Consider the following 26,375-nt stretch of genomic DNA (forward strand, 5'->3'; position numbering starts at 1 on the left):
TTTAGTGCACTTCTAATCCTGCTTTAAAAGTGACAACATTTCAAATCACCATTTCCCTGTTAAGTGCTGCTTGTTATAGTCTTACAGCGGCAGTGAAGTTTCCAGAACAGTAAACACATTGCATTTTGCCAATAAACTGAAGCCTACAGCGAGTTTTTACTATAAATCCCACCATCATTGTGTCATTATGTTGTATTTTGGGGTACAATTACGCCTTTGATGGCTGATGTTATTGAGTCCTGGAGGATGGTGTTCACGTTTGAGCTCACAGAAGACTCGGGAAGGTGTTTGTCATTTACTCTAATGGTTAGGGTTGTAAAAATAGAGTGAAACTTGTGCGGTTTTGCACAACAGATCAGCGGAGGCGTGATATTGATATAGGCCTCGTAATCTGTGGGGATTTGTTCAATAGAAACGCTGAAAATGCATGTGTTTCAAGTTATTTCTTATGCATTAAATGTACACAATGACACTTTTTTTTGTCTCCATTTGCTTAGAATATTAACACAATATTGCTCCTGTGTGAGTATACGTTTGTTTGCTGACGTCTTCTTCATGGTTCTTATTTATGGGTCTTATGTAACGTGTAAATGTGAGCAGCAGACTACGCTACAATTTCCCTTGGGATCAATAAATATTTATCCATCTAAAATCTTATCTATTTTGTATTTTTAATTCACAGGTGTTTTTAGTGTTCCAAAATGCTTTAAAAAATGTATTATTGTGACCTCTCCACAAATCTGATCCCGACAGCTTCGTGTTACTCATCTTTATGCTAAATGTGCTAAGAAACTGACTTAACTCTTGGGCTGTAGTTTCTCACAAAAGTTTTCCAAGTACTTACGTTATTATCATCAGGCAGAGTGCTAACCCTAAGCCAAGCTGTGCTGAATGTTTTCGTTTTTTGTTTTTTCACTTTCTAGCTGCTTTAAGATAAACCCTGTCATACAAGTGCACAAGCACCACATACATAAAACTGAAACACCAGATGGCCACAGTTCAAGAGGAAAGTACAAACAAGAGGAAGGATGAGAAGTTGATCAATTAGACTTGATTGTTGTTATTGTTGTTATAGAGTAATGTGTGATGCATTACATTTATATTTGGAGTTAGATTCAGTTTTAATCAGGAACAGACATCACAAAAACAAGCCTTTTCTATGTAGATTTCTACCATCCAATCAGCAGCCTAGAGGCTTGGAAAAAAGTATTTCACTTTAAAAAGATATTGAGATGTATATCATATATCGAGATATGACAAATTATCACTGCTCAGCCCTAATCTGCGCAGTGAATTGTGGTATGCTTCCAAGCCTCTTCCTGGTTAGGAAGCTCCTGAGGTTTTTATACTAAACGAGCAAAAGAACAATGCAGGCTCCTTTTCCTAACTCCTTTCCTAACATGGCTGACTATCCAGACAATCCTTATCATGGCGGATGATGACCTAAGCTTTTGGCTTAAGGAGCTCGGAACTTCAATGCAAATTTGAGGTATTCGGTTCGAGCCAAACTCACAGTGGGAAACAGCAGCAGAAGGTAGAATTAGAGGATTTGATCGACATTCATATTTGCGGCTAAATTATGCAGCATCATGATGAGCTGAAAGGTGTGTGTGGACCTGTCAATCAAGACATGTGGGGAAATATTCTGACAACACAGGTTTGAGATTCTGTTGGATTAGATTAAGGTTAGGCATTAAGGGCATTAGCAAGTTTGATTGAGGTTATGGAAATTAATGGTAGTCATGTAATGTTGTAATGTGTGCGTGCGTGCATACTTCGTACCATGATTGCATGGATAAGCCCAGCACTGATTTTAGTCTTTTAGTAGTGAAATACAACAAGAATAAAACCATGGAGACTGAAACAACAACTCAGCAGTGACAGCACCAGATCAAGCCATGAGTATTAACTTGAAATATAATTTTAAAGCTGTATTGAATCAATTTATTGTTTTTGAAAAAGTCAAATTGACATTTTCCAATCGTCCAATCGTATCATTTGGTTTTATATCTACATGCCTCAGTCTAAAAAAACACTTGTACACATACTAATATAACTGTAGTTGGACCTCCTACTTGTTATAATCCTGAGTTGGAGGGATGTCAGACAGGGTGAGAGGGTAAAGTCTAGCCTCCTCCAAACGTCTCTCTCCAGTGCAGCCGAGCAGAGCAGACGGAGTGCAAGCCAAACATGGAGCAGGGAGCATGCCTCTGTTCTGTTCTGGAGCTAACACAAAGCCCAGCGAGGAGGAGGAGGAGGCTCTGTCTAAAATAGTTCAGTGTTTATGTAAGATACAGGCTGGCCAGTGTCACCATCGACCAAATATCTACTTCAAACGCACACTCCAGCCCTCGCAGATATGACGAGAGGGCCCTTGTGATTCATTCAGGCATTCATGGTTTTGTTTAGTCTTGGTTCAGTCCTGGCTTAGTTGAGTGAAGAGTCATTGTCCGTTTTAAACCTGCTTAGAGTTTTTGTTCCAAGAGCCAATTTAGTCCTGGTTTTGTCCTTTTTTCATCTCAATGGATTCAGTTTAGTCAGAGTTGAATCCTCAATTAATCCTGGATCTTCTTTTCTTCTGGTTTACTTCTTGTTTAGTCCTGGTTCAGTTCTGGTTGAATCCTTGTCATACTCGTTCCTCTTTTATTATGGTTTAGGTCTCATTTAGTCCAGGTTTAGTCCCTCAGATGGACTATGATCACATGATAGCTCGAACTGAAAATCCTACTCGTGATTTAGCCCTTAGAGAAATCTAGTGAAATCTCTGTATTACAAACAGACAAGTTGTGAACACAGACACACAGTTACACACTTACAAGCACAGATGTGAAACCCTTTTTGTGCCTCTCAAACACTTATAAAGGGACGGAGGGCCAAGGTGCCTCCGATAACACATAGGACATGTCCAGCTGCAGGAGGAGAAGGATCCAAGTCCAAGCACTGGTCCGAGATAAGCTGAGAGGGCCCTGGAGACTGGAGGAAATACTCAACTACTGTGTTCTGATACTGGGCTATGGTGTTTATCTAGCCTGTTGAGCTAGCCTTAAGTACCGGCACTTTCTCTCTTCTTGCCACTCATCCCAGAAGCTTCTTGAGTTCTCCTGAAAGAGAACTTGTGAGTCGCTGCCTTATATCTGTCTGAAGGGATGGGCTAACTACACTGAAACTAACACTAGCTAGTTGTTACCTCCTCCCAGTGATGTGCTTGTTCTCTGTCAGAAGAACTGAAGAAGCAACTTGGCAAATTATCTTCACTCTTAAAATGTGTGTCCAGTTGACAGAATGCAATGTTCTTGAATGGAACTTACCCGAACGACTGAGGAATTCCACTGACAACTCTCACTACAGTGTTTAATAGTTCTAAGATTCCGCTGGCGTCTGCGCTACTGTTGTCAAAAGTATAAAATCCCGAAGACCAATCGAGTATTGAAACTAGATAATCATTTGAACTGTGGCTTGGCTTTGAAGTGTTGAGATAAAATAAATCAGGTTAACAGAACACACACAAAACACAAGGCAAAATAAAGAGTGCACTATTATTTTGTGTTGTAAAATACATTGTGTTTGTCTGAAGAGTATTTTTATTACAATTGTAGCTTTAAAATTGGTATAGAGTTTTGAGATTTTTCCTTGCTATTGAAATTGATTTAAATTTGACATGTTTTGTATTTCTTTTTCTTTTTCAATTGTAAGTCAACATGACAGGACTACGTTTGCTCAGATTGGTCTCTCTGTTGGTCAATTTTTAATAGTTTATAGTCTTTCATTTCTCATTTAACCCTGGAGTTTTTGTTCAGTTATTCCTTCTTGTTTTGGTTTCAGGCATATTTTTTGCCAAATTTGTTTTGTTTCAATTTAACTTAACTTTTTGGACTTTTTCGTTGGACTATTGGTTTAGCTTTATGTTCTATTGTTTAATTCAAAAACTGATCAAAGATGAAATTACCTAAATAAAGAATAGATAAGAAGCATAAACCTTTTTAAAGAAAAAATGGATAAAGAATCCTAACTGCTCATTGATAGTAGAAGCATGTATGTAAAGATTTAGCAAAAGCATTTATATTAGCCTTGCAGGTAAACATTCCCTCTAACAGTTGTGTTTGTGTGCTGAAAAGATTAAGACAAAGTAATACCTGTGCATCTGGAACAAATATAATTTTATCACAAGGTTTACAAGTGCGGTGTGCTGCAGGTAGCGCTCAGATATGGCATAAAAGTAGACAAGCCGTTAGCTTTTACAAGGCTAGCGTTCCATTAGCTGTCTGTGGTGATGTACGTGATGTGAGGCAGCGCAGATATTGTGTGTGGTTCAATGTGGAACTAAACACTGACTGCTAAAGAGATAATGTCATCCTTTTTAACGGAAATTTTTTAAAGGAATGGTAAATATGCCTCATGTGGGGTGGCATTTTCCTCCAAGGATGGTTTAATTTACCTTCATTATTTCCAAAGGTACAAGCACCCTAAACATACTATTACATGGTGTATAGGCCTATCCACCATCAAGAAATTTGAATATTGGCTATCCAAAACTTAATGGAATCATGGAAATTTTGCGCCGCAAAAACACATAGACTTTAAATGTAAACTAGACCCTTTGACGTGGCGGTGTCAGACTTGTTTATTTGAAGTATTATTTTAATGGCGCTACCTAAAAATAAGGGGTGAAGTTGGGTTTTAGAGATGGTTTATTTTCCCCGCATGTCAAATTGGATCATGTTAGGATAGCGTCAACAACAACTATTGAAACCTCATAAATCTCATATTTTGGAACTGATTGGAAAAAAACTATTAAACCCTCTGCAAAGTTCATCCAGAACAGTTCTCTTTGCTCATTAGAACCCCTTGCATTGTTTTGAGCTGTGTGGAATCTGTAAACATGTGGTCTTGAGATGCTTTTAGACTTCCAGTGGTGTGGACACATTTCTGAGAATGAGAAACATTCACTGGGAGGAAGGGGAGAGTCTGGAAGACAACCAAAGGGGAGACGAGCACGGGTACACTGTAAAAGCGAACATCCTCATTCAAATCTGAATGGTCTCTACCTGAAGGCCAGCTCGTGCACCAATCATGAATTAGAGCTAGGTAGACCTCTGCAACCCAGTGAGCCTGGAATTCTGGAGGAGAATGAGCCATGGTTTGAGCCCAAATTTAGAAGGACAAAGACTTGGAGACTTGGATTTGTCTCAGTTGTGATTGTAGTAACTTGTAGTAACTTTTTCAAAACAGAAAGCAAGCAAGCTACATACGGTTCCTTTAAACCAGGGGTGCCGGGAAAGCGCTGAAGTGTGCACTGTGTAACGCAGAGGAAGGAGGAAAGAGTAAGTTCTGGTTAAGCTCAACCTTCTATCGTTAGCATAGTTGTGGCCAGTATATTTTGTTTTCAAAATACTCAGCTGTATTAAATGGTCTAGTTAAATAGCAGTCCTTTTTACATTGCACAGTTGTATATGATAAACAATATTTGGCTATTAATGAAAGCCTACATTGTGTTTCTATAGCCTAACAATGGTTAAACAAAAATAAAAAACAGTTTAATGACTGACTTCATCGCCACCACAGACATTGTCTGACTTCATCGCCACCACAGACATTGTTGATTCATTTCTCCCTGTGGCCCTCAGAGGCGACTGTTGTTGTGATTTTGGGCCTTACAAAAATAAATTGATTTGATTTGATGATTTAATACTGACAATAAAAATAATACTAAATTATACAATAATTTAGATCTATAGGTAGATCTTCAGGCTTTGTCAAATATAATAGCCGAAAATGTGTGGGCACCCCTGCTTTAAACGTATGTAGCATTCCTTCAAACGTAAGTATCTCGATTAGAGATAGACCGATATGTCGACCTTAAATCTCCAGCATATAACAGGCTGAGAAATAGATTTTAAAAGTTAGGGGCCAGGGGGGCCCCCTATCTAAAAAAAGTTAGGGGCCCCCCAGCAATTTCAGGGGCCCAAAAGTGCGCGCGGCATCGCGGCGTCATAAGAACAAGATAAATGTGTTCTTTTAAACCTCGTTATTAGCATGTAAAACAATTTAAAGTGCTTTTATCTTTTATTTGATATGAAGGAAGAGCACAAATACTGAATTCCTATAAACCAAAGATCATGCTCTTTCAATACTGTTTAATTCAATATAATAATGTTTCTTAGATACAAAATAAATACTGTATACAGCATTTGACACAAGGAGATCTTGTGGAATATATAAAATCACAGCCTACAAAATAAACTACTAACATATATACATTGCCCCGATGCTAACAACTCCAAAGGGGGGGCCTTGGATACTTCCACATTGACATACAGCTTTTGTTGCAAACAACTTTAAAAAGACTGAATTGCGGACTGAGTAGAGATTGACGCCCGCCAACCTAGATATCACTTTTGGCGCAAAATTAGACCGGGCATTTCCGAGTACAACCGAACGCGACACGAATGCAGCGACCAATCAGATGTCCGCTTTCATCGAAATTAGATCACGGACACCGCTCGGCCAATGAGAAGCGAGAATACTGCGAAGTGGCATGTCAGTCAAAACGAAACTTAAGCGATGAAAATGCCCCAAATATGGCCAAATTACTAGTTAAGTCTTAATTTTTTAGAGGAATTTCGATACAGGGGCACGGCGGGCCCCCTCCTTTTAAAACCCCGGGCCCGCCGGCGATTTGAGGGCTTACGGGCCCCGGGCCCCCGTCTATTTCGCAGCCTGATATAATATAATAAAATCAATAACATCCAGACACACTGGTGTAATGTATGTGGTTCTTTTGTGTCCAGGCAGGAGGCGCTGCTGGCTGCCATCAGTGAGAAGGATGCCAACATCGCACTGCTGGAGCTCTCCTCTTCCAAGAAGAAGAAAACCCAGGATGAGGTGGCGGCTCTGAAGAGGGAGAAGGACAGTCTGGTGCAACAGCTCAAGCAGCAGGTACGAAGAACATGAGCCATAAAGTCATAGGAAACATAGAAAACTTTACACAACACACGCAGGTTGCTTTCATCCATCCATCTTCTTCCGCTAGTCTAAGCAGGGACTCCCAGACTTCCAACTCCTCTGGGGGGATCCCGAGGCGTTCCCAGGCCAGCCGAGAGACATAGTTCCTCCAACGTGTCCTGGGTCTTCCTCGAGGCCTCTTCCCGGTGGTACATCCCCAAAACAGGCGCCCAGGAGGCATCCGGAACAGATGCCCGAGCCACCTCAGCTGGCTCCTCTCGACGTGGAGGAGCAGTAGCTCTACTCTGTGCTCCCCTCATGTGACTGAGCTCCTAGGGTGAGCTCCTCACCCTATCTCTAAGGGAGCGCCCAGCCACCCGGCAGAGGAAACTCATTTCGACCGCTTCTATCCGTGATCTTGTCCTTTCGGTCATTACCCAAAGCTCATGACCATAAGTGAGGGAAGGAACGTAGATTGACCGGTAAATCGAGAGCTTTGACTTTCGACTCAGCTCCTTCTTCACCACAACAGTCCGATGCAGCGACTGCATCACTGCAGCCGCTGCACCGATCCGCCTGTCAATCTCACGTTCCATCCTTCCCTCACTCGTGAACAAGACCCCGAGATACTTGAACTCCTCTACTTGGGGCAAGGACTCCCCATCCACCCGGAGAGGGCAAGCCACCTTTTTGCGGTTGAGAACCATAGCCTTGGATTTAGAGGTGCTGATTCTCATCCCAGCCGCTTCACACTCGGTTGCAAACCGTCCCAGTGCATGTTGCAGGTCTGGGTTTGATGGAGCCATCAGGACAACATTGTCTGCAAACAGCAGAGATGAGATCCTGTGGTCCCCACACCGGACACCTTCCGACCCTTTACTATATATTTAATTTAGAAATTCTGTCCATAAAAACTATGAACAGAGGGCAGCCCTGGCGGAATCCAACTTGCACTTGGAACAGGTCTGACTTACTGCCGGCAAAGCGAACACAGCTCCTGCTCCGGTCATACAGGGGCTGGACAGCCCTGAGCAAAGGGCCCCGGACCCCGTACTCCTGGAGCACCCCCCAAAGGACAACCCGAGGGGCACGGTCGAAAGCCTTCTCCAGATCCACAAAGCATATGTGGACTGGTTGGGCAAACTCCCATGAACCCTCGAGTTCCCGATGGAGAGTATAGAGCTGGTCCAGTGTTCCACGACCAGGACAAAAACCACTCTGCTCCTCCTGAATCCGAGGTTCGACTATCGGTCGGATTCTCCTCTCCAGTAGACCTTACCGGGGAAGCTAAGGAGTATGATCCCTCTGTAGTTGGAACACACCCTTCGATACCCCTTCTTGAACAGAGGAACCACCATCCCGGTCTGCCAGTCCAGAGGCACTGTCCCCTACTGCCACGCGATGTTGCAGATGTGTCAGCCAAGACAGTCTTACAACATCTCTGACTTTAGGTACTCAGGGTGAATCTCATCCACTCCCGGAGCCCTGCCACTGAGGAGTTTGCGAACAACCTCAGTAACTTCAGCTTGGGTAATGGACGAGCCAGCCTCTGAGTCCCCGGTCTCTGCTTCCTCTTCGGAAGACGTGACGGTGGGATTAAGGAGGTCCTCAAAGTATTCCTTCCTTCCACCCCAGTCGAGGTCAGCAGGTCTTCACCCGCACCGTAAACGGTGTTGGTGAAGCACTGCTTCCCCCTCCTGAGGCGCCGAACGGTTGCCAGAATTTCTTTGGGTTCCTCCTCCATGGCCTCCCTGAACTCCTCCCAGCCCCGAGTTTTTGACTCTGCGACAGTACAAGCTGCGGCCGCTTGGCCTGCCGATACCCGTCAATGACCACAGGAGACCTACAAGCCAGAGTGGCCGATAGGCCACTCTGGCTGGGATGTTGTCTTCAGCCTGACGACATCCCTTACTCCCGGTGTCCACCACCGGGTTCGGGTTTGGGTTGCCGCCGCGACAGACACCGGAGACCTTGCGATGATGCAGCCGCATCATCGACAATGGAGATGGAGAACATGGTCCACTCGGACTCAATCTCGATGTCCCCAGCCTCCCCCGGGATATGGGAGAACCTCTCCCGGAGGTGTGAGTTGAATACCCTACTGACAGGGCTCCGCAAAACGTTTCCAACTGACCCTCACAACGCGCTTGGGTCTGCCGAGTCCGTCCGGCTTCCTCCTCCGCCAGCAGATCCAACTCACCACCAGGTGGTGATCAGTTGACAGCTCTGCCCCTCTCTTCACCCGAGTGTCCAAGACACGCGGCCGGTGATCAGATGACACAACAACAAAGTCGATCATTGATCTCCAGCCTCGTCATGGTGCCACATGCACTGATGGACACCCTTGTGCTTGAACATGGTGTTCGTTATGGACAATCCATGGCTAGCACAGAAGTCCAATAACTGAACACCGCTTGGCAGGCTTTTAGATAGGATTTGAAAACACCCCGTCCAAATAATTTTGTCCGGGGGTACAGGGGCTGACTAGGCAAAATTTGTAGTAGAGTAGAGTATTAGAGTAGCTTTGGCATTCTCCGGACTAATAAAAATTACTTAAAAAAGGTTATGGAAAGCCAATATGCGTATCGAGATGCAGATCAAGGAAGCCGTTCTTCCCAATAACCCCACTCCAGGTGTCACTGCCATTGCCCACGTGGGCGTTGAAGTCCCCCAGTAGAACAACGGAGTCCCCGGTCGGTGCACTATCCAGTACCCCTCCCAAGGACTCCAAGAAGGCCGGGTACTCTGCACTGCTGTTCGGCCCGTAGGCCAACACAACAGTGGAAGACCTGTCCCCCACCCGAAGGCGTAGGGACGCGACCTTCTCGTCCACAGGGGTGAACTCCAACACGTGGCGGCTAAGCAAGCGCACACCAGCCCGCCGCCGACTATATCTAGTCGATACCGCTCAACCTCCTCAAACTAGCAAAAATCAAAAAGCGCAATTGTTTTCTGAAGAACAAAGAGAATAACTTGAAGGTACACTAGGTAGCATTTCTGGAGGGTCCACCACCTGCTTGTCTGAGATGTTCTTGCTTTGTTTGAAATGTTCCACAGTATGGCATGTATGGACAAAATGTGCTGAAAACTGTTAAAGTAAAGGCACAGGTGAAGAGGAAGTGTTTGGGGGAGCAGAGAAAACATGAAAGAACAAACTGGCTCCAGATGTGACCAAAGCCTCGACCACCGCGGGTAAATTTAGTACCTCTCCCTCTCTCCCTCCCTCGCCCCGCTTACCACTCACACCTCCAACATGCAATGAATATGTATTTATTTCAGATTTGTGGTTACAGGCGCACACAGCAGCACTTTGCCCGGTTCGGGATGTGTACGGAGTCTCACCTGTATTCACACACAAGACCTGTGCCAAAAACAAGGATATAAAGTTGACCAAACAGCACGGCGGTTACACTAGGGGACTCTCAAACTCACACATGCACAGTAAAGCCTCTTCATAGCCCAGTGAATTAACCAGGCCCGCGGTAAATGAGGCTACAGGGACTAGCTTGGGTTTATGTCTGTGTCTTATCTTACAGAATGCATGTAGTTATCCTTGTATATCATTTAGTTTATGTTAGTGAATTATGAGTGGTGGAAGAAGTACTCAAAGATACAGTAGCTAAAATGTACTCAAGTAAAAGTATCACATATAAAAATCTACTTAAGCACATGTTTAAAATGTTTACTTTATTAGTAAAACTTTTTTTTAAATAACTATTAAATAGTGAAATGTGGGTATCTATAAATAATTTAGCTGATATTTATTCAATCAATTTCTCAATGTTTCAAGACTTTTTGTATGTATAGTTTAGTTTCCGTAGGATGTCGCAATGAATGTGGTAAAAAAAAAATTACCCCTCAAACCATAAAGAGAACTTTTTTTACTGTTTGTTTCTTTTGAAAAAGGTTGTGGAGTAGAATGTACAGATATCTGCTCTCAGATGTAATGAAATAAAAGTCAAGGTATAAATACCTCAAAATGGTACTTAGGACAGTATTTTTTCTTTTGTACTTGGTTGTTATTTAGGTTTGAGTGAATGGCAAAAAACATCAAAACTTTTAAAAAATCAAACATTTTGGCAAATGTTTACTAATATAGCCATAAGAAGGATTACATCGCATGGGGGCGCCCAGACGGGCTTCTGGAATAAGGTAAATAGCATGATTAAATAGCAAGACAACCGGAAGTGCGATTACAATGGAAGTGCTCATCTGTGGGCGGAATAAGGTCAATAGTGTTGTTGTGATTCTAAAATTCTGTACTTGATTTTGACTGGCTCAATACTGATTTTGACACCACAGTGATAATAAAAATGCTCTTTTTAGACAATAGCTTTTGTACTTTCTTTATTATACCATGTGGTTATTGCATGCATGCTAGTTTTTATAAACCTCAAGATCATTTTAAAAAAATACTTGAAATAAATCTGTGCATTTTTTACAATGAGAACACTATCAGACCTTATCCTGTCTACTGTCCTCCATCCGTCTCTCTCTTAAGCTATGACGTCCTTATAACATTTCTGCGTGTTTTTGAACCGTACAGTTTGGGTTGGGTTAGATCTGACTGTTGCTAAGCTAAAATTAAAACTTGTCGTTTGTTATGTAGATTGCTTCGCTGCCATTTTGGTATCTTCATAAATAGATATAAGATTAACTTACTTTGAAGACATGTTTTGATTTCATGGTTTAGTCTGGGTCTGTTGTTGTCAAGCATTTACTCTTGTGATTAATTGCTTGGATCGCAAAAGGCGATTCTTTACTAAATTTGACAAAGATGAAGCTTAAGTGATGCATCTTAAGGACACCTTGATCAAGCATACTTACAGACAAAATAGGTTTTTCATCAAAACACAAATACTCAAAAAACTCATAAAACCTCTTCTCTCAGCACATGGAATCAAATAAACGATTATCCGAGAACTAATTGTGTTCATTATTATTGATAATCGATTAGTTGTGATTAATCATAAATTTATTTCAGCCCAAGTTTTGGCCTGTTTTTAACCTAGTTTGCATCATTGATGTCATCTAGGGTGATGTTATTGGTTTTGCCAACAGAGGTTCATGGTTCTTTTTGTTAGGAGTGTGCAAACCCGTTTTCCAACGTTCCAGTTTTGACCCAGTTGTAAAGATATAGGTCTTTGCAGCATTATTTTGCCTCTCTTTGTCAGGTAGTTTTTCCACTATAGCCCAGTGAGCTCAGTTGGTAGAGCATGTGAATCTTAATCTTGGGGTCATGGATTCAATCCCCACTTTGGGAGTTGAGCTTTTGGATGGTTGTCAAATATTCCCTCATCACTTTTTTCTTCTTATCCCTCTCTTAAAGGACATTTGCGTTATTTGTCTTGTTATTGTCATTTGAACATGAAAAAAAAAAATCCAAAAGCACACCTGACTTTATAGTCAGTAAGGTTTTTTTCCCACACCTGGAATTGAATGAAAAATCCATCTTCTGGCAGAAGAGGGAATTACATAGGAGAGATAAATAGCTTGCTCCGACATGCTAATGTAATCACAATTGTAGTGAAGGCATTTGAGCAGATGTACTCAGAGAGTCAGGTGATGTTTTTTTGACTTAAGAAAAGCAAACTACAAGTAAAAGCAATCAGGCAGTCTTTATTTTGAAACAATGTATTAAAAGTTAGTATTAGCTTTATTGAGTATAATTATCCAATACAATGCTGTAATATTGTTTGGCCCTTATTATTTATAATTTTGGTCTTTTGAGGTCAAACTAAGTCTGTATTTTTCTTATTAATCTTTTGAGACTCATTTTTGACAATTACTCTCTCAACACGTAATTGTTATTTTAAACTCCCCACTTATGCTCTGCTCTGAGCAGGTCAAACTGGGGCCAATCTAATTTTTTACATCTTGATGATGATGAAGTTCTTTTCCCAAGCATGAGTCAGCAGCTTTTCATTATTCGATAACTGCTGTGAAACAAACAATGGTCCTCTTATGAGTGGCTGGAGAAAGATGAAAGAACTCGTTTCATTTTTGATTCCCCTGGGCCTTATCACGATTAAATCATTTTAACCAAGATCTGGACTCAGCACTTTTCCACTTTTGTTTCACTCCGAGTTCATTTGTAACTCATTGTGGCCATTGCCAGTGGACTATAGAGGAGAGAGAGAAAGAGGTAGAAAAGAGAGAAACAGAGGCGAGGAAGAGAGAAAGAGATGTGATGATTAGATTAAGCGAGAACAAAAAAGTTGGGAATACGTGCAGTCAGCTGTGGTCAGCATTTTTGTTTTTCAATTATTGCAAATATGGACAATATATGGCAGGATGAAATAACATAACTTACCTTCACACCACAAAAATGGCTTATGAGTTAAAGAACTTCCATGCAGATTGCATATCTTAGTTTTAACTGTCTAAAATGTATTCAGTTCTCACAGTTTTTAGACCAAAAGTACCATGAAAACTAAACCTTAGTTTTCATGTAAGTCTTAAAGTTAAACTGCAGATGGCTCTGATTATGTGGGTCTAAAGTCCCTACCTGGTCCGGGAATCAAACCTACAACTTTCTTGCTGTGAGATAGGAGTTGAAGCCACTGTGCCAACTAAGATGGAAAAACAATGGCACCCCACGGGCTTTGCTTAATTGTACACTATGTTGTTGTTTTTGGTAGGGAGTTGTTGCTTTGTCTAGATCAGGGGTGGGCAAACTTTTTGACTCGAGGGCCACATTGGGTTCTAAAATTTGACCGGGGGGCCGGGCCAGGAAAATATGATGTGTTTGTGTGAACTAATTTTCCTATAAATTACACGCAAGCTTTGACCTGTAACTTGTGACAAAGCAAACAAATGCAAGGCTCAATGTACAAATTGTCCGCTTTAGTCCTGCTTTAGAACAAATCACAGCTGTCTCTAGTGTCCCCTCTGTCCTTGATGACTCTGTGTGAGCTGATTTACCTGTGTCTTCACATCTGGATCATCTGCTCGCGTACTCATTGAGTGAGTGCTACGTTGTGACATGAGATATTTACACAGAAATTGGTCCAGATAATGATGCACATGTGTCTTTTGACTCGGGAGTCAGGTCTGGCCAAAAAAGTTTCATTTACACAATAGTGACATGCCAGTCTTCTGAATGCGCCCGCGGTTTGCTGCGCTGCGGGACTAATAAGACTAATTTCACAGTGAATATGATTCTGATTGTAATAAAACACACAGCGTTTTAAAACTAAAACTATAGAGAACACGACGTGTCCCCTGGACAGTGCTTCTACTGTCCACAAGAGTCTTCTACAGTGTGTCAAACTCTGGCGCTTCCTGCTTGATTGCCCCCGGTGGCTGTTTGTGGTGAATTTTATTTTCTTAGATGTTCTTGTGTGCGCGCACTATGTGCGAGCAGTGCGCAATTGCGCAGGCGCGCAGTTTAGAGGGAACAGTGCCATCTCTTGGGGAAATGTGGGCATTACAGGCGAAAGGTAAAATGAACGGCCAGCCACAGTATCGTGAATTCGAATCCCAACTCCGACATTTGCTGCATTTTCTTTCTTTCTCATTCCATCTACTGTCGAATAAAGCCTACAGCCAAAAAATAATATATTTTTTTTATTAATTTTTTTAAAATTATATTTTAATATTACTTGGACAAGCTTGGCGGGCCGGATTGAAAGGCCCAACGGGCCGGATGTGGCCCGCGGGCCGTAGTTTGCCCACCCTGGTCTAGATCCACAGTATGGCATTAACAGAACTCCAACCAACTGCAGTAAGGAGTCTCATATGAAAGGGAACAATGTTAGTCTGGAGCCCAGATTAAAACCATTTATTCATTGCATTTATTCATTTACAGATTTATTTATTTTTTATATTGCTTAAAGTGCACATGATGTGTTTTTATGTTTTAGTTATTATCACTTAGTTTAGTGGGATAGAACCTATGGTAAATATTAATCATAGATTTACAGTCAGGTTACAGTGTGTGAAGAAAATTGAAAAATAAAAGTTGAAACTGAGCTGAGTTCTAAAACAAAATCCCTCTGTGATGTCATCAACAAGCGACGTTCAATCCAAAATGCTGAGACAATTTACACTCAACTGACAAATGTGACTGACCGTGGATAAACCAGTCACCCAAGTCTACCCAGAGACATTTTGAGTTATTCACAGAGTGAATAAGTGTGAAGTCAAAGCTATTCAATGATGTCTCACTCATGCACATCTGATCATATTTGAGTAAGTTGTGGTAATTTGAATGTATACAACTCTCAAAACCTTTCACTGAGCCCAGAGTCACAGGGGGGCTCATTTGCATCTCATTGAAATAAGCCCTCCCCCTGTCACACTGACAGCACCTTCCCCCTACAGCTGCGTTGTTATTGATGTAGTGTTATTTTCATTAGGACTTGAACTCGACTTGAATCTGAATTAGAAGTTACTATATTAAAATGGAAATACTTGGATTACAAAAGGCCCTGAATAGCATCAAAGAATCAGAATCAGAATAGGGTTTATTGCCATTTGTCGATAAACAGAATTCACAGGTAATTCAGTACATAATAAAAATGTATTAATCCAAGAATGTGAAAGTTATTTTCACGTTAACAAATCACATCTCTACCATCCAGAAGTCGGAGTTTAATTAAATATGTACTTTTGATTCAGCATCGGGGGATTAGCCAACTTTTGATTTCATGAAAACTAAACAACACTAAACCGCAAAGCACCATAAAACACACATAAAGCACAACCCACATGTAGCATGTGTGTCAATATGCCACTGGGCTAGATCAGAAGGTAGGTTTGACTCAGGGAGGTGCTTGTAAGCAATAATACAAACTAGTGAATCAAAGTGTGGCTGTGCCTTATATATTTACAGTGAAGGTTTACCAACATACAATTAACCCAATATTTATAAAATGTACAATCTACAGATGTTCAATGGTTTCATATACTGAAATACTGAAACGTTCACAATCTATGGTTGTATAAATAGCAATCAAAGTTCAACACGAGATTCAGCATAAAACATCCAGTGTAGGAAGTGCACACACATATTAAATAACATTTGCACATCTCAATGAAATAGCAATAAAGTGTCCATGAAAGAGCAAGCAACAGAGTTTTTGTATTGTCCAAAAGATAGCGCTGTGACTGATTTGAGAGTTTGCAAAGTCTGTGGTGTCTTTTGGGTGGGAGCGGACGGCTGAATCAGCCCCTACCATACGCTCATGTTGAAGGATTTGTAGGTTTGTAAAGTTCAGTGTATCAGTTCTGGTTCCGGGTCCAGGCTGGTCTCAGCTCGCCATCAATTCAATCTTTTGTTTTGGTACCCCACTGGGCACACCTGGCCTGCGGTCAATAGACAGGACCATCAGTGAAATACCCAAACATTAGCTAGCTTCTATGTCATTAAGTTCATCTCTTTTACAAATGAACAAATAATGCAGTAAATACTTTAGTACATTCATCAATTCAATTGTATAAATACATTATATAAATACCTTTTGTTAAGATAAATAACCGGTTGATACGGGTAATGAATATATATATAAATATATCAACAATCAAATCAATATGTAGCACAACAGCAAGAAAACACAGACAGACTCACCAAATTCCACGTTTTCCTGCACTCTAAAAATCCAGCATCGGCAGCGGTTGATAAGGCGTCTATGACCATACACTCGAGTTTAAAAACCGGCGCACATTAAAGTGATTAAAAGCGGGTGTTTTAGTCACAAAGCTTACCTGGTTCAGCCGTCCTGTCGTCTCTCCCAACACCGCGCACGGAGAGGACACAGGAAGCTGATATTGGCCAGGCAAGCGCGTGATTGGTTCGAATGACGCAGTGCGTGCGTGACGTGCGACGTGCGATGTACGTAAGCCACGTGACCAGAAGTGGTATCGGGAGTTGTAGTTTTTTTCTATTCGCGATAAAATTACGTGGGTTACACACACAACCCACGGGTCAAGAAATACTATATAATTATAGGATTTGTACAGAACAACGCTGAAAAATAAGCTAATAACATGGTGATAGCAAAGTTTAGCTTTCAACTTAGCCCACGGCCCCCAGAACTAAAAGCTGGTTTGGCCACGAAAACCAACGCAAAGCACCATAAAACACACATAAAGCACGACCCACACAACCCACGGGGCAAGAAATACTATATAATTATATGATTTGTACAGAACAACGCTGAAAAATAAGCTTTCAACTTAGCCCACGGCCCCCGGAGCTAAAAGCCGGTTTAGCCACAAAAACTAAAGCGGCTTCCACACTGCCGCGGCCGAAGCGTCCAGTTTATATTCAAAGTCTATAGTAAACGCGCGTCGAGCACGTAGTGCGTTATCCGCGGCGCGATTTCTTCGTTTTTGCGGCGCGATTGGTGCGTTTTCTTACGCTCTCGGCGCTTTGAGCGCGCATATGAGCCGGCCGATGGCTTACGCGACGCGTTCAGATATGTTGAGGTCTCTGCAGCAGAAGCGTAGCAGCCGCCGCAGCAGCCAATCAGAGCTGACGCTCCAGTGACATACGTACGTACGTATTTCCCCTCGCATTTCCGGTATTCCCCGTGGAATTCCCCTAGAAGCGCCACTTTTTCCTTGCTCGTCAACAATGGCAGACGAAAGACTGATTGTGGCCGTGTGTGGGAGAAAGGAGCTGTACGATGTATTCACGGTGGAATACAGAGACAGAAACCAACCAAAAACGCGAAAACAACACTCTCGATATCCGCCATTTTACACAATGAAAGGCCACACCGACAACAACTCCACTGCTCATGCGACAACACCTCTACTGCGCATGTGCGCAGAGAGCTCGAGCGCGCCGTACGCGCGCCTGTGTATAGTGCCCGGGGCGTCGATAGCGCGCGTTCGGAGCGTAAACCTTTCAAATGTACACACGCTCAAATTCTGCGTCGGGCGTGATTAGGCCGCAGCGGTCTGTACTAGGGCTGTGTTCAAAATATCGATACGGCGATATATCGTCACAGACTCCGTATCGATACGCGTATCGATACTGAGTCACAGTGTCGATATTTTTTTTATTTAAAAAATAAAAAATAAGATTTTTGTGGCCCGTAGGCTTTAAACGAGGTGAAATAGTACTTTTGATCTGCTGTTTGTGCTGCGCTCCTCTCTCGAGAAGGAGCTGTGGACCTGATCAGAAGCTGATCTGTGCAGAAGATGCTGCTGTAGCATGTTCAGACCAGGGCAATTGTTTGGCAAGAAACATGTAATACTTTTTAGTAGAATGTGTTCCTTATATTTCTATTTGGATCAGTTGGTTGGATGTATGAAGTTATTAGAGCAGAAAGGATTTATAAATAAGTGCTTTGTGGATAAACATGAAATTTCTTACATTTTCTTATTCAGAGTAAAAACATTATCCATTTGGTACATTTTTAAGACCCTTTTTTCAAAAATGTATCGGGATACGTATCATAATGAGGGAATTGTATCGGAATATACAAGTATCGGGACACGTATCGTATCGTGACCCCTGTATCGGGATACGTATCGTATCGCAAGGGTCTTGGCAATACCCAGTCCTAGTCTGTACGTAGCTTAACGCAAAGCACCATAAAACACACACAAAGCATGCATGCATGCAGGGATCTTGTGAGTAGGCCAGGCACTTTCTTTTCGTGGATCTTTTTTCTTTTTCATCTTTTTGTACTACGTATTCCATCTTCAACACCATGGAGTATGACAGTGTTTTAAGTAGCCATGTGGCTAGCAGTTGATTGGCCAAAAAATATCAACAATGCGCTGGCTAGAAAAAGGTGACGCCCCTGAGGAGCGCTGGAAAAAGACCTGAAAACTACCCATTTTTAACAGCTTAATGTATACGTTTAAGACAACCAATAGTGTTATCTGAAGAACACAGGGGCTCCTTCATAACTTCAACTTGCACATTCTGCAAAAAAACGAAAATCACACATTTGAAAAAATAAAATAAAAATTGGCTTTATCTCAGTTTCACCGAGGCCGACTTATGGCGGTTTTACGGGTGGTCGATCACAAATGTTTCCGACAATTTCAACAATTCATCATTTAACAAAATTAACGTGTTATAATTTGTCAAAAAAATACTGTAGTTTAATTTATTTGGATTGCTCATGTCCAACCAGAAACCAAAACATTATAAAAGCCACCAAAAAAAAAAAATTGTAAATACTTGTGTAAATAATCATGTTCACTACATTTTAGAGAAATGTGTAATCTAACCTGTCATATGTACCCTGAAAAAGCGGCTGGCGTCCCCTGCTTGTCTTATCTCCATGGAGACAGCCAGAAGTTAGATAGTGCACCATTTGTTGAATCCAGTAGATATACCTGGTTAAATAAGTTTGGAAACATGTACAAACTAATTATCAATCAGTATCAAAACTAATGTTCTGAATTCTAGTCATCTGAGCTCTTTTTTCAGGAAAATACACTGCAAGATCAGAGAGGAAAATGTAACACATTGGGACATATTTTTAGCCTGTAAAATTGTTGGATTTGATTTTGATGTGCGTTCAAAGTGTAGAGCTTTTATGTGGCGGGGGCGGAGAGGGGAACTTGGACAAATTAGGCAGATAAAAGACCAAAGGAACGACAAAAGCAAAGAGGCAGTGTGGAGAGGAAGAAGGCGCGAGATATGCAAATAAGCCATGTTTTGGAGAGAACCAGTGGGAGAGAATTAGTCACGGATTCAAGGCCGCTTTAAGGAGCTCAGAAGTCAAGCGTCGGCAAAAACTGTACAAGTTCAAGAATCCACTCAAATTGGACTAAAAAGGATAGACTGAGATTGAGGTGGTAAAAGAAAAGTAACATTTTATCGTTTGGAGTGGAGGCAAAGGAGTTGGGGAAATATGAAGGATTATTCAGATTAACGTCGTTCAGAGAATAAATTGGGACAGGTCTGAGGTGCTGCAGGAGACAGGTGAAAGCACTCGGTAAAAGACATTGACAATTCAGCCAAAGTGGAGCAAAAACTCTTTTAACGTGGCAGTCTCAAGCCAAGTCAGAATTCTCAGGAGTTTACAGTTTAACAGATTACAGAGTTGTTGGTCTGGTTTATGGTTTATGTCCTTATGAAACCAAAAAGGGCGCAAAGTTTAACGTCTTCTCTGTCAGCAAAATAAACAAAAGTGAAATTTTGCCTTTTTTTGAGTCGGAGTGACCGCCAGGGGTCAGGCTTCAACAGTCAATGACGGAAAACGTCTCTATCAACCCGATCAGGAGACTAAATCTCACGATTTTAAGATATTTTAATCGACCTTTTGTACGCCGCTATCCTTTATTTTGGTAGCGAAGGCGAGCGGGGGGAACATGCGGGGGAAACATGCGGGGGACACGGGCGCCGCCATGTTTGTTGTGATGACGCTGCTGGGCGTGTTTCAATCCCAGAATGCATTGCGTAAGACACCCTGATAGAGCGTGGCATGTGTTATGATGACTTAAGTGGCGCCGACAGAGGCAAACAATCTTGTAAAAGGCAATTTAACGGCCCTGATGTGCGCTCAGTTTTGATACAGAAGTATATGGAGGACCCAATATGAAGACGCACTTGCGATTGCGCAGTGCGTTATTAGTCTTTTGGGATGGAAAATAGGTTTACCAGCGTGATAAAAATATTCAAAATAATTGAAAAATAAAATATTTTGACGTTTTTTCAACAAAATGCTGATTTTTTATTTTTTTTATTTTCGTCGGCTAATTTCATACCGGGTCGGTCGGGTTACGGCAAACAGACATATTATTTTGCTAAGCCTAAGGTTAAACTTTTGTGGATTTCTTTTTTTATCCATCTTTTAAAAACACTGAATCGTCCATAGAGTTACATTAGTACTTAAAGCCATCCATTAAGAAAAAGTAGATATGTCAACATGAAATTATGTTATGTCCTGTCCAACGCATCCATCAAAAGTGTCCATCTTCAAATTAAGTCCAAAAGTGTTTTTCTGTTGTCATTTTACGGATGTCAGCTAGTTTAATTTTTATGTCTATTTTAGATGAATGGTGTTTCTCATAAAATGGTAGAAAAGCATCACACTCAGAAGTTCCATGGGGACAAAAAAAAAATAACACTATTGACATGTCGGGAAAGAATTTAAAAAATGGGATGAGACACAGAATGCGAACAAGACAGGATGACTTTATTCCAAACAAATGATGTGCTTTTTTTAATCATGTTTGCTGTGATTATAACACTGCTTTATCAAACTATCGCTTCTCTGGACATAACTCAGCAGCGCTTAACCCTCACCAATCATTTTCCACATGTGTGCACAATCTTGGAGATCTTGTTGCACAAGATTAGGTTTTATTAATATGATTGTCTTTCAAGATGCTCAAAAACATGTCCTTAACTGATGCAGGTATCACAGTGTTTATAGCCTTGGCTAATTCGGCTAATCCTTTTAACAGATCTGATTAAATAAGATTAAATGAGTAAATGAACAACAATTTTAGTTATTTTGTTAATTTCTTCGGTCATTAGGCAAGGTCAAAACAGCAAAAAACAATGCATAGCCGTATTTTACAGACCAAAAGGGTTACCTGTCACACCTAACCCACCCTGAGAGCAAGTGCTTTTTAACATATTATGTTAAAAAGCCCAAATTTATACATTCACACGTAAACACACTTGACAAAAGATTGAATTGTGTCTGGACAGGCGCTTACCTGATCCTGTAGCCATGTATCTGCCTCCATGACGTCACCAATTTTCCCCCAGCTTTCAAACCTACGTACATTAAATATATATTAAATATACACACAGAATCGCACTGTGGTCGCCTTAAGCCGTGTGCTGCCTGGGCTCAGAGACAGGCTAAAGGGATTTAGATTGTACAAGAGTGACAGATTTGGACCAGCTCCCTCCCAACATCAATCTCTTTATCCTTCTATCCTTCCTCCTCTCTCTGGTTTTGACTGTCTTTTCTACTGTAAAGGCTTTGAGACTCAAGTGAAAGGGGAGAAAGTAAAGAAAACATATTATGTCATTTTTATCTTTTTTTAGCCATGTTTTGGCTAAATGGACTAAATAAACTTCTGGACCGTTCTGTGACTTGTGTTTAAAGCATGCTCAGTGTCGCATTGTAGTAATATAGTTGGTCTTTAATGTAAAATCATAATTTTTTCACCTTATTGGCCATTTGGAATGCATGATATTTCAGGAATTCAGGTAATTACATAGGTAATTAGTCTGCTCTTTGTTAGATCAGAAACATAAGGCAAAACTTTTCCTGGTTTTGAGTTTTTTGAAATTCTGCTACAGTAATTACGTGGAAAGTGGAAAGAAATCTGTGTACTGGCATTGGTATAAGTTACATTTATTAAGTTGTGAGGAATATTCAACCCACACTTTATATACGGTCACACAAACTAATGTATAAAAAAAACTACTAAATGTTTTATAATCTATAGTATGTCTATAAAATGTGTAAAACAAGTTACTGTTTTACACAACCGTCTTACTGATGCAACAATGAGTTTATAAAGATTTGTATATATATATTCTCTTAAAGATTAGTTAATACATACACATTCAAGATTAACATTTAAAAGTTGAGGTTACCACCATAAACAAACTGTATGTAAATGTGCTATATGCTAAAACAACAGAAAATGCATTAATTTGCTCATATTTAACTAAAGGCTGGTAATAAATCTGACACTAACTATAAACAAACTGTTTGTAACTCTGCTTACAATAGGAATACTTTACTTTAATTTTTGAAGTATCTATACTTTGTCAAGGCTTAATAGTGTGCAGTTATTTAAGTGTTACAATAAAATCGAATTCAAATCAAATCAAATCAATTTATTTTTGTAAGGCCCAAAATCACAACAACAGTTGCCTCTGAGGGCCACAGGGAGAAATGAATCAACAATGTCTGTGGTGGCGATGGAGTCAGACAATGTCTGTGGTGGCGAGGGACGATGTCCCAGGGTCCTCTGTCCTTAGACTCTCCTTCTCGGCCAGGAAAAACTATAAAAAAACCTCTTTGGGAAAAAAGCGTAGAAACCTGGAGGAGTTCCAGTGAAGGAGAGATCCGACTCTCACAGACGGACACGAGAAGACTGGAGCTGGACCCACTCTTCAAGCAGATGAGGGACCGTCTGAGTCGAGCTGGACCCACTCTTCAGGCAGATGAGGGGACCAATTGAGCAACAATGACAGTTTTGTGCAAATGTTCTTATGTTTGTTAATCAAAACTGATATTGAAGTATATAATATGGACCGGACACTTATTTTAAAGTGTTGTTTTTGTATTGTTCACAGACTCAGAACAGGATGAAGCTGATGGCCGACAACTACGATGACGAGCATCTGAAGTTGGCTGCTCCAAACCCAGAGCCGCCCAACCACAAGCCCTCCCCGGACCAGGTCAGACCACAAACTCAGCCAGACTCAGCCAGACTCAGCCAGACTCAGCCAGACTCAGCCAGACTCAGCCAGACTCGCCTCAGTAATGGTGATGGCATTTAGGAATGTTTTAATGGGAACTCCTTCCTTTCCTTTACAACACCTGCTACATATATCTTAGGGTCAGAATCAGACTGCTGTGTGCTGTTTGCATCATCTTATAGAGTGTTTTATTCTCAGCAAAGCAGGAAAGGTTAGTAGGCCAAGTTGTGTTAGCTTATTGTGGAAAGAGCTTGTAAACTCATTGCGGTGACTAATTATGTTTAAACTGTTTAAAATTAACTAGTTCTGCTTTACACATGTTTAAGACGTAAAAATGTTGCATGAAAAACTTTAAGCCAAGTTGCCACTAGCTGCCTTATAGAGGATTTTGCCGTTGGATCTGGAGAAAAATGTTAACATGAGTAACTTTCACAAAACGTTTTAATAAGTTATAGATTGAAAAAAATATCACCAGAGAAACCTACATTGCAATTGAATGTGCACTTTACATCTTTTGACCCATATTTTTGATCATCCAGCCAAACCATTGGAGGGACTTTTGTTTGCCTTTTAAAATAATGTCTCATGCAAAAAAAAAACATTGTGCCATATTAAAACACACATACAACTTCTATGCCATATATGTTTTGTTCACAAAGCTTATCTTTTATCTAATTTGCTGCTAGTATGTTTGTTCAGTATATCTGTGTAACCTGGTAAAAGAATGTATTACAGTTCAAACTTTTATAAACGAGTTCTAAAATGTCCATCACTATCACATAAATGATTATATGTTGGCCGTTTCAAGGCTTCTTAACCCTGTCTAGTTTTCTGTCCTCACTAACTTTGTACTCTCCCTGACCTAACGCTGCGGCTGGGCTCAACTAACCAATAGGATGATGAGGAGGGCATTTGGGCATAGCCAATCAAATGCCTTTATTTCTCCCTCGAACCACTTTTGTACAGAATGGTGAGCGAAATGTATTTGGATCCAATCATTGTGAACGTGCTCAAACCTGCCCAGTGTCTTCATTGTACATTCATGCATATGTGGCTTCAGTTTCACTCATGATCCGGCTCTCAGCTGTCATTCATTTTCACTTTTGTGTCATCTTGTACACACTTTTCTATTTACATATCTGTATTTTAATATTCGCCATACTGGCTAGATGTGTTTTTAATAGAATAATTGTCTACCTAACCAATACTTTTGCTCACTACCTATAACTTATGCTGTTAAAACTGGAGAATTATTTTGATACAATATGTCTTGCACCAAAGCAGTAGTATCATTATAGAATCCAATCCAAACTAGATTTATACCACATTAAAAAAGTTTTGAAGCGTTGTTAACCTTGCTAAATTCATAACAAATAGTACATTAACATTTTTTATCTTAAATCTAAACTGTGTAACTTTCTGGATATTATTTTATGGGAATGCAGAGTTAAACTATACCTCGGAACATCCTTCATGAAGTTGGATAAGTTGTATGCTACTGTAGAATGTTACAGCCAAATGAACAACATTTCCATGGAACAAGCAGGAGAAGGCCAAGTACAAATCAGGTGTGTGCAGATGGAAGCTCGCTCACAATAAATAAACAGGTAGCTATTCTAGTAAGTAGTTATTTAAAACAGCCAAACTTATGAAATAGAAAAAAGGCTATCATTTGAATTATTTATTTTTTGTGTGTTGAAAAGTTTTACGTTGGGGCTTTAAATGAGTGTAGCAACCTTAGTGATGTGATGCAGGCAAAAGATGAACCTTTACATTAGAAACCACTGGAGAATGTTTTTGAAAATGAGGCATTTAATTATCATATTTTGCACCATTGTTTTCAAAGATATGGTGGTATTGGTCCATTATAGTATTACATTTTTATATATGAAAAAGATTTGCAACACCACTGAAAGTTATTTTGTATGATCCTAAAAAACAAATACATGGTTTGGTTTATATACTTTAATATATACTATAACCTGCATGCACAATTATTTTACATGCTATTAATTTGAAACAATATTGATTTAAAAATGAAATCATTTATATTATAACAAGATTTATTATGTTTTGTTTTTTTTTCCCAGAAAGTCTATCTAAATAGAAGTTTAAAGTATTCCCTCCGCAGAGCGCTTCGTCTGGCTCCTCGTGACTGTTGAATGCACTCGTCATAGAACATTACATAGAAACAGTGTTTGTTTTTTACTTTCAGTTTTCCCTTTCTGCAGTAGCATCCACAGGAGAGCCCTCCACTCCCACTCTTTACGTCCCGGTTTTATGATATTTGTGTTTTCATAGTCCAATGGGTGCAATTTGGAACAGTGACCAAGTTAGAGAAATAAGGAGTTTAACAGCCAGAAGTCATTAAATGTTCAGTGCATTCATAACATACATAAAACAGGCTGGGAAAGGAGATACCATTAAAGAGGCTGCATACAAATTATGTTCTTTTTTTTTATTAGCCTTTTAATCTTGTTTGTTCCTTCCTATCTAAAAACATTATACCACTTAAACTGACAAATTACCTTAAAGGTTGTATGGACGATTTTTTTTGGCCCAAATCTGAGTCTTATTTTCTCGTGGCGTGGACTGCCGATTAGTCCTGCCACGTATCAATCATAAAACGCACCTACCGCTCACCTGCAGCCCCGTGCTGCTCGTCCCACATTTCCGCGTGTCTAAGCGCATTGATCTATCATAATATAGTTCCCTCAGTGTACGGGGCAAAATGAAGACGAAGAAAGACTGTTCGAGCTGACTCAGAAGTAGACGGAAATCTACGGGAGACGAGAGATGCGATCTTTCGCGCTAATAAACAAACGCACGTGTGTGTTGTATCAGTCCGCACGGGGGAGTGCGCATGCACACTTCCGCCTGCGTTCTCAAATCGCCGAAAAATCGTCCATTGCGCCTTTAAGAATAAGAATTCTATACATTTGACTTTTCTTATAGATTTTTCTTTTGCCATAATATTAAATGCACATCTTCCAATGTTACTGTCTAAGCTCAATACTTTTAGATACATACTCTATAAATGTACAGCATTTTATAATTTTTTAAT

At 40.6% G+C, this 26,375-nt stretch overlaps 1 protein-coding gene across 9 annotated transcripts in view; it reads left to right on the top strand.

Annotated features, from left to right (window-relative positions):
• LOC140366986 (ELKS/Rab6-interacting/CAST family member 1-like) overlaps positions 1–26,375 on the top strand; it is a 226,652-nt gene that overhangs the window by 162,027 nt on the left and 38,250 nt on the right. For 6 of the 9 annotated variants that reach the window (XM_072453252.1, XM_072453253.1, XM_072453254.1 and 3 more), the window contains 2 exons: positions 6,789–6,936; positions 23,186–23,290. In XM_072453252.1, the coding sequence (XP_072309353.1) occupies positions 6,789–6,936; positions 23,186–23,290 (253 nt within the window). Of the gene's footprint in view, positions 1–6,788; positions 6,937–23,185; positions 23,291–24,206; positions 24,279–26,375 lie in introns of those variants that run through there. The other 3 variants (XM_072453259.1, XM_072453260.1, XM_072453261.1) reach the window with 1 other exon arrangement.

Source organism: Eucyclogobius newberryi, unplaced genomic scaffold (assembly GCF_026437365.1).
Source record: "Eucyclogobius newberryi isolate DKJ021-1_F unplaced genomic scaffold, fEucNew1.0.hap1 SCAF_2, whole genome shotgun sequence".
In the NCBI taxonomy this organism is placed as follows: Eukaryota; Metazoa; Chordata; class Actinopteri; order Gobiiformes; family Gobiidae; genus Eucyclogobius; species Eucyclogobius newberryi.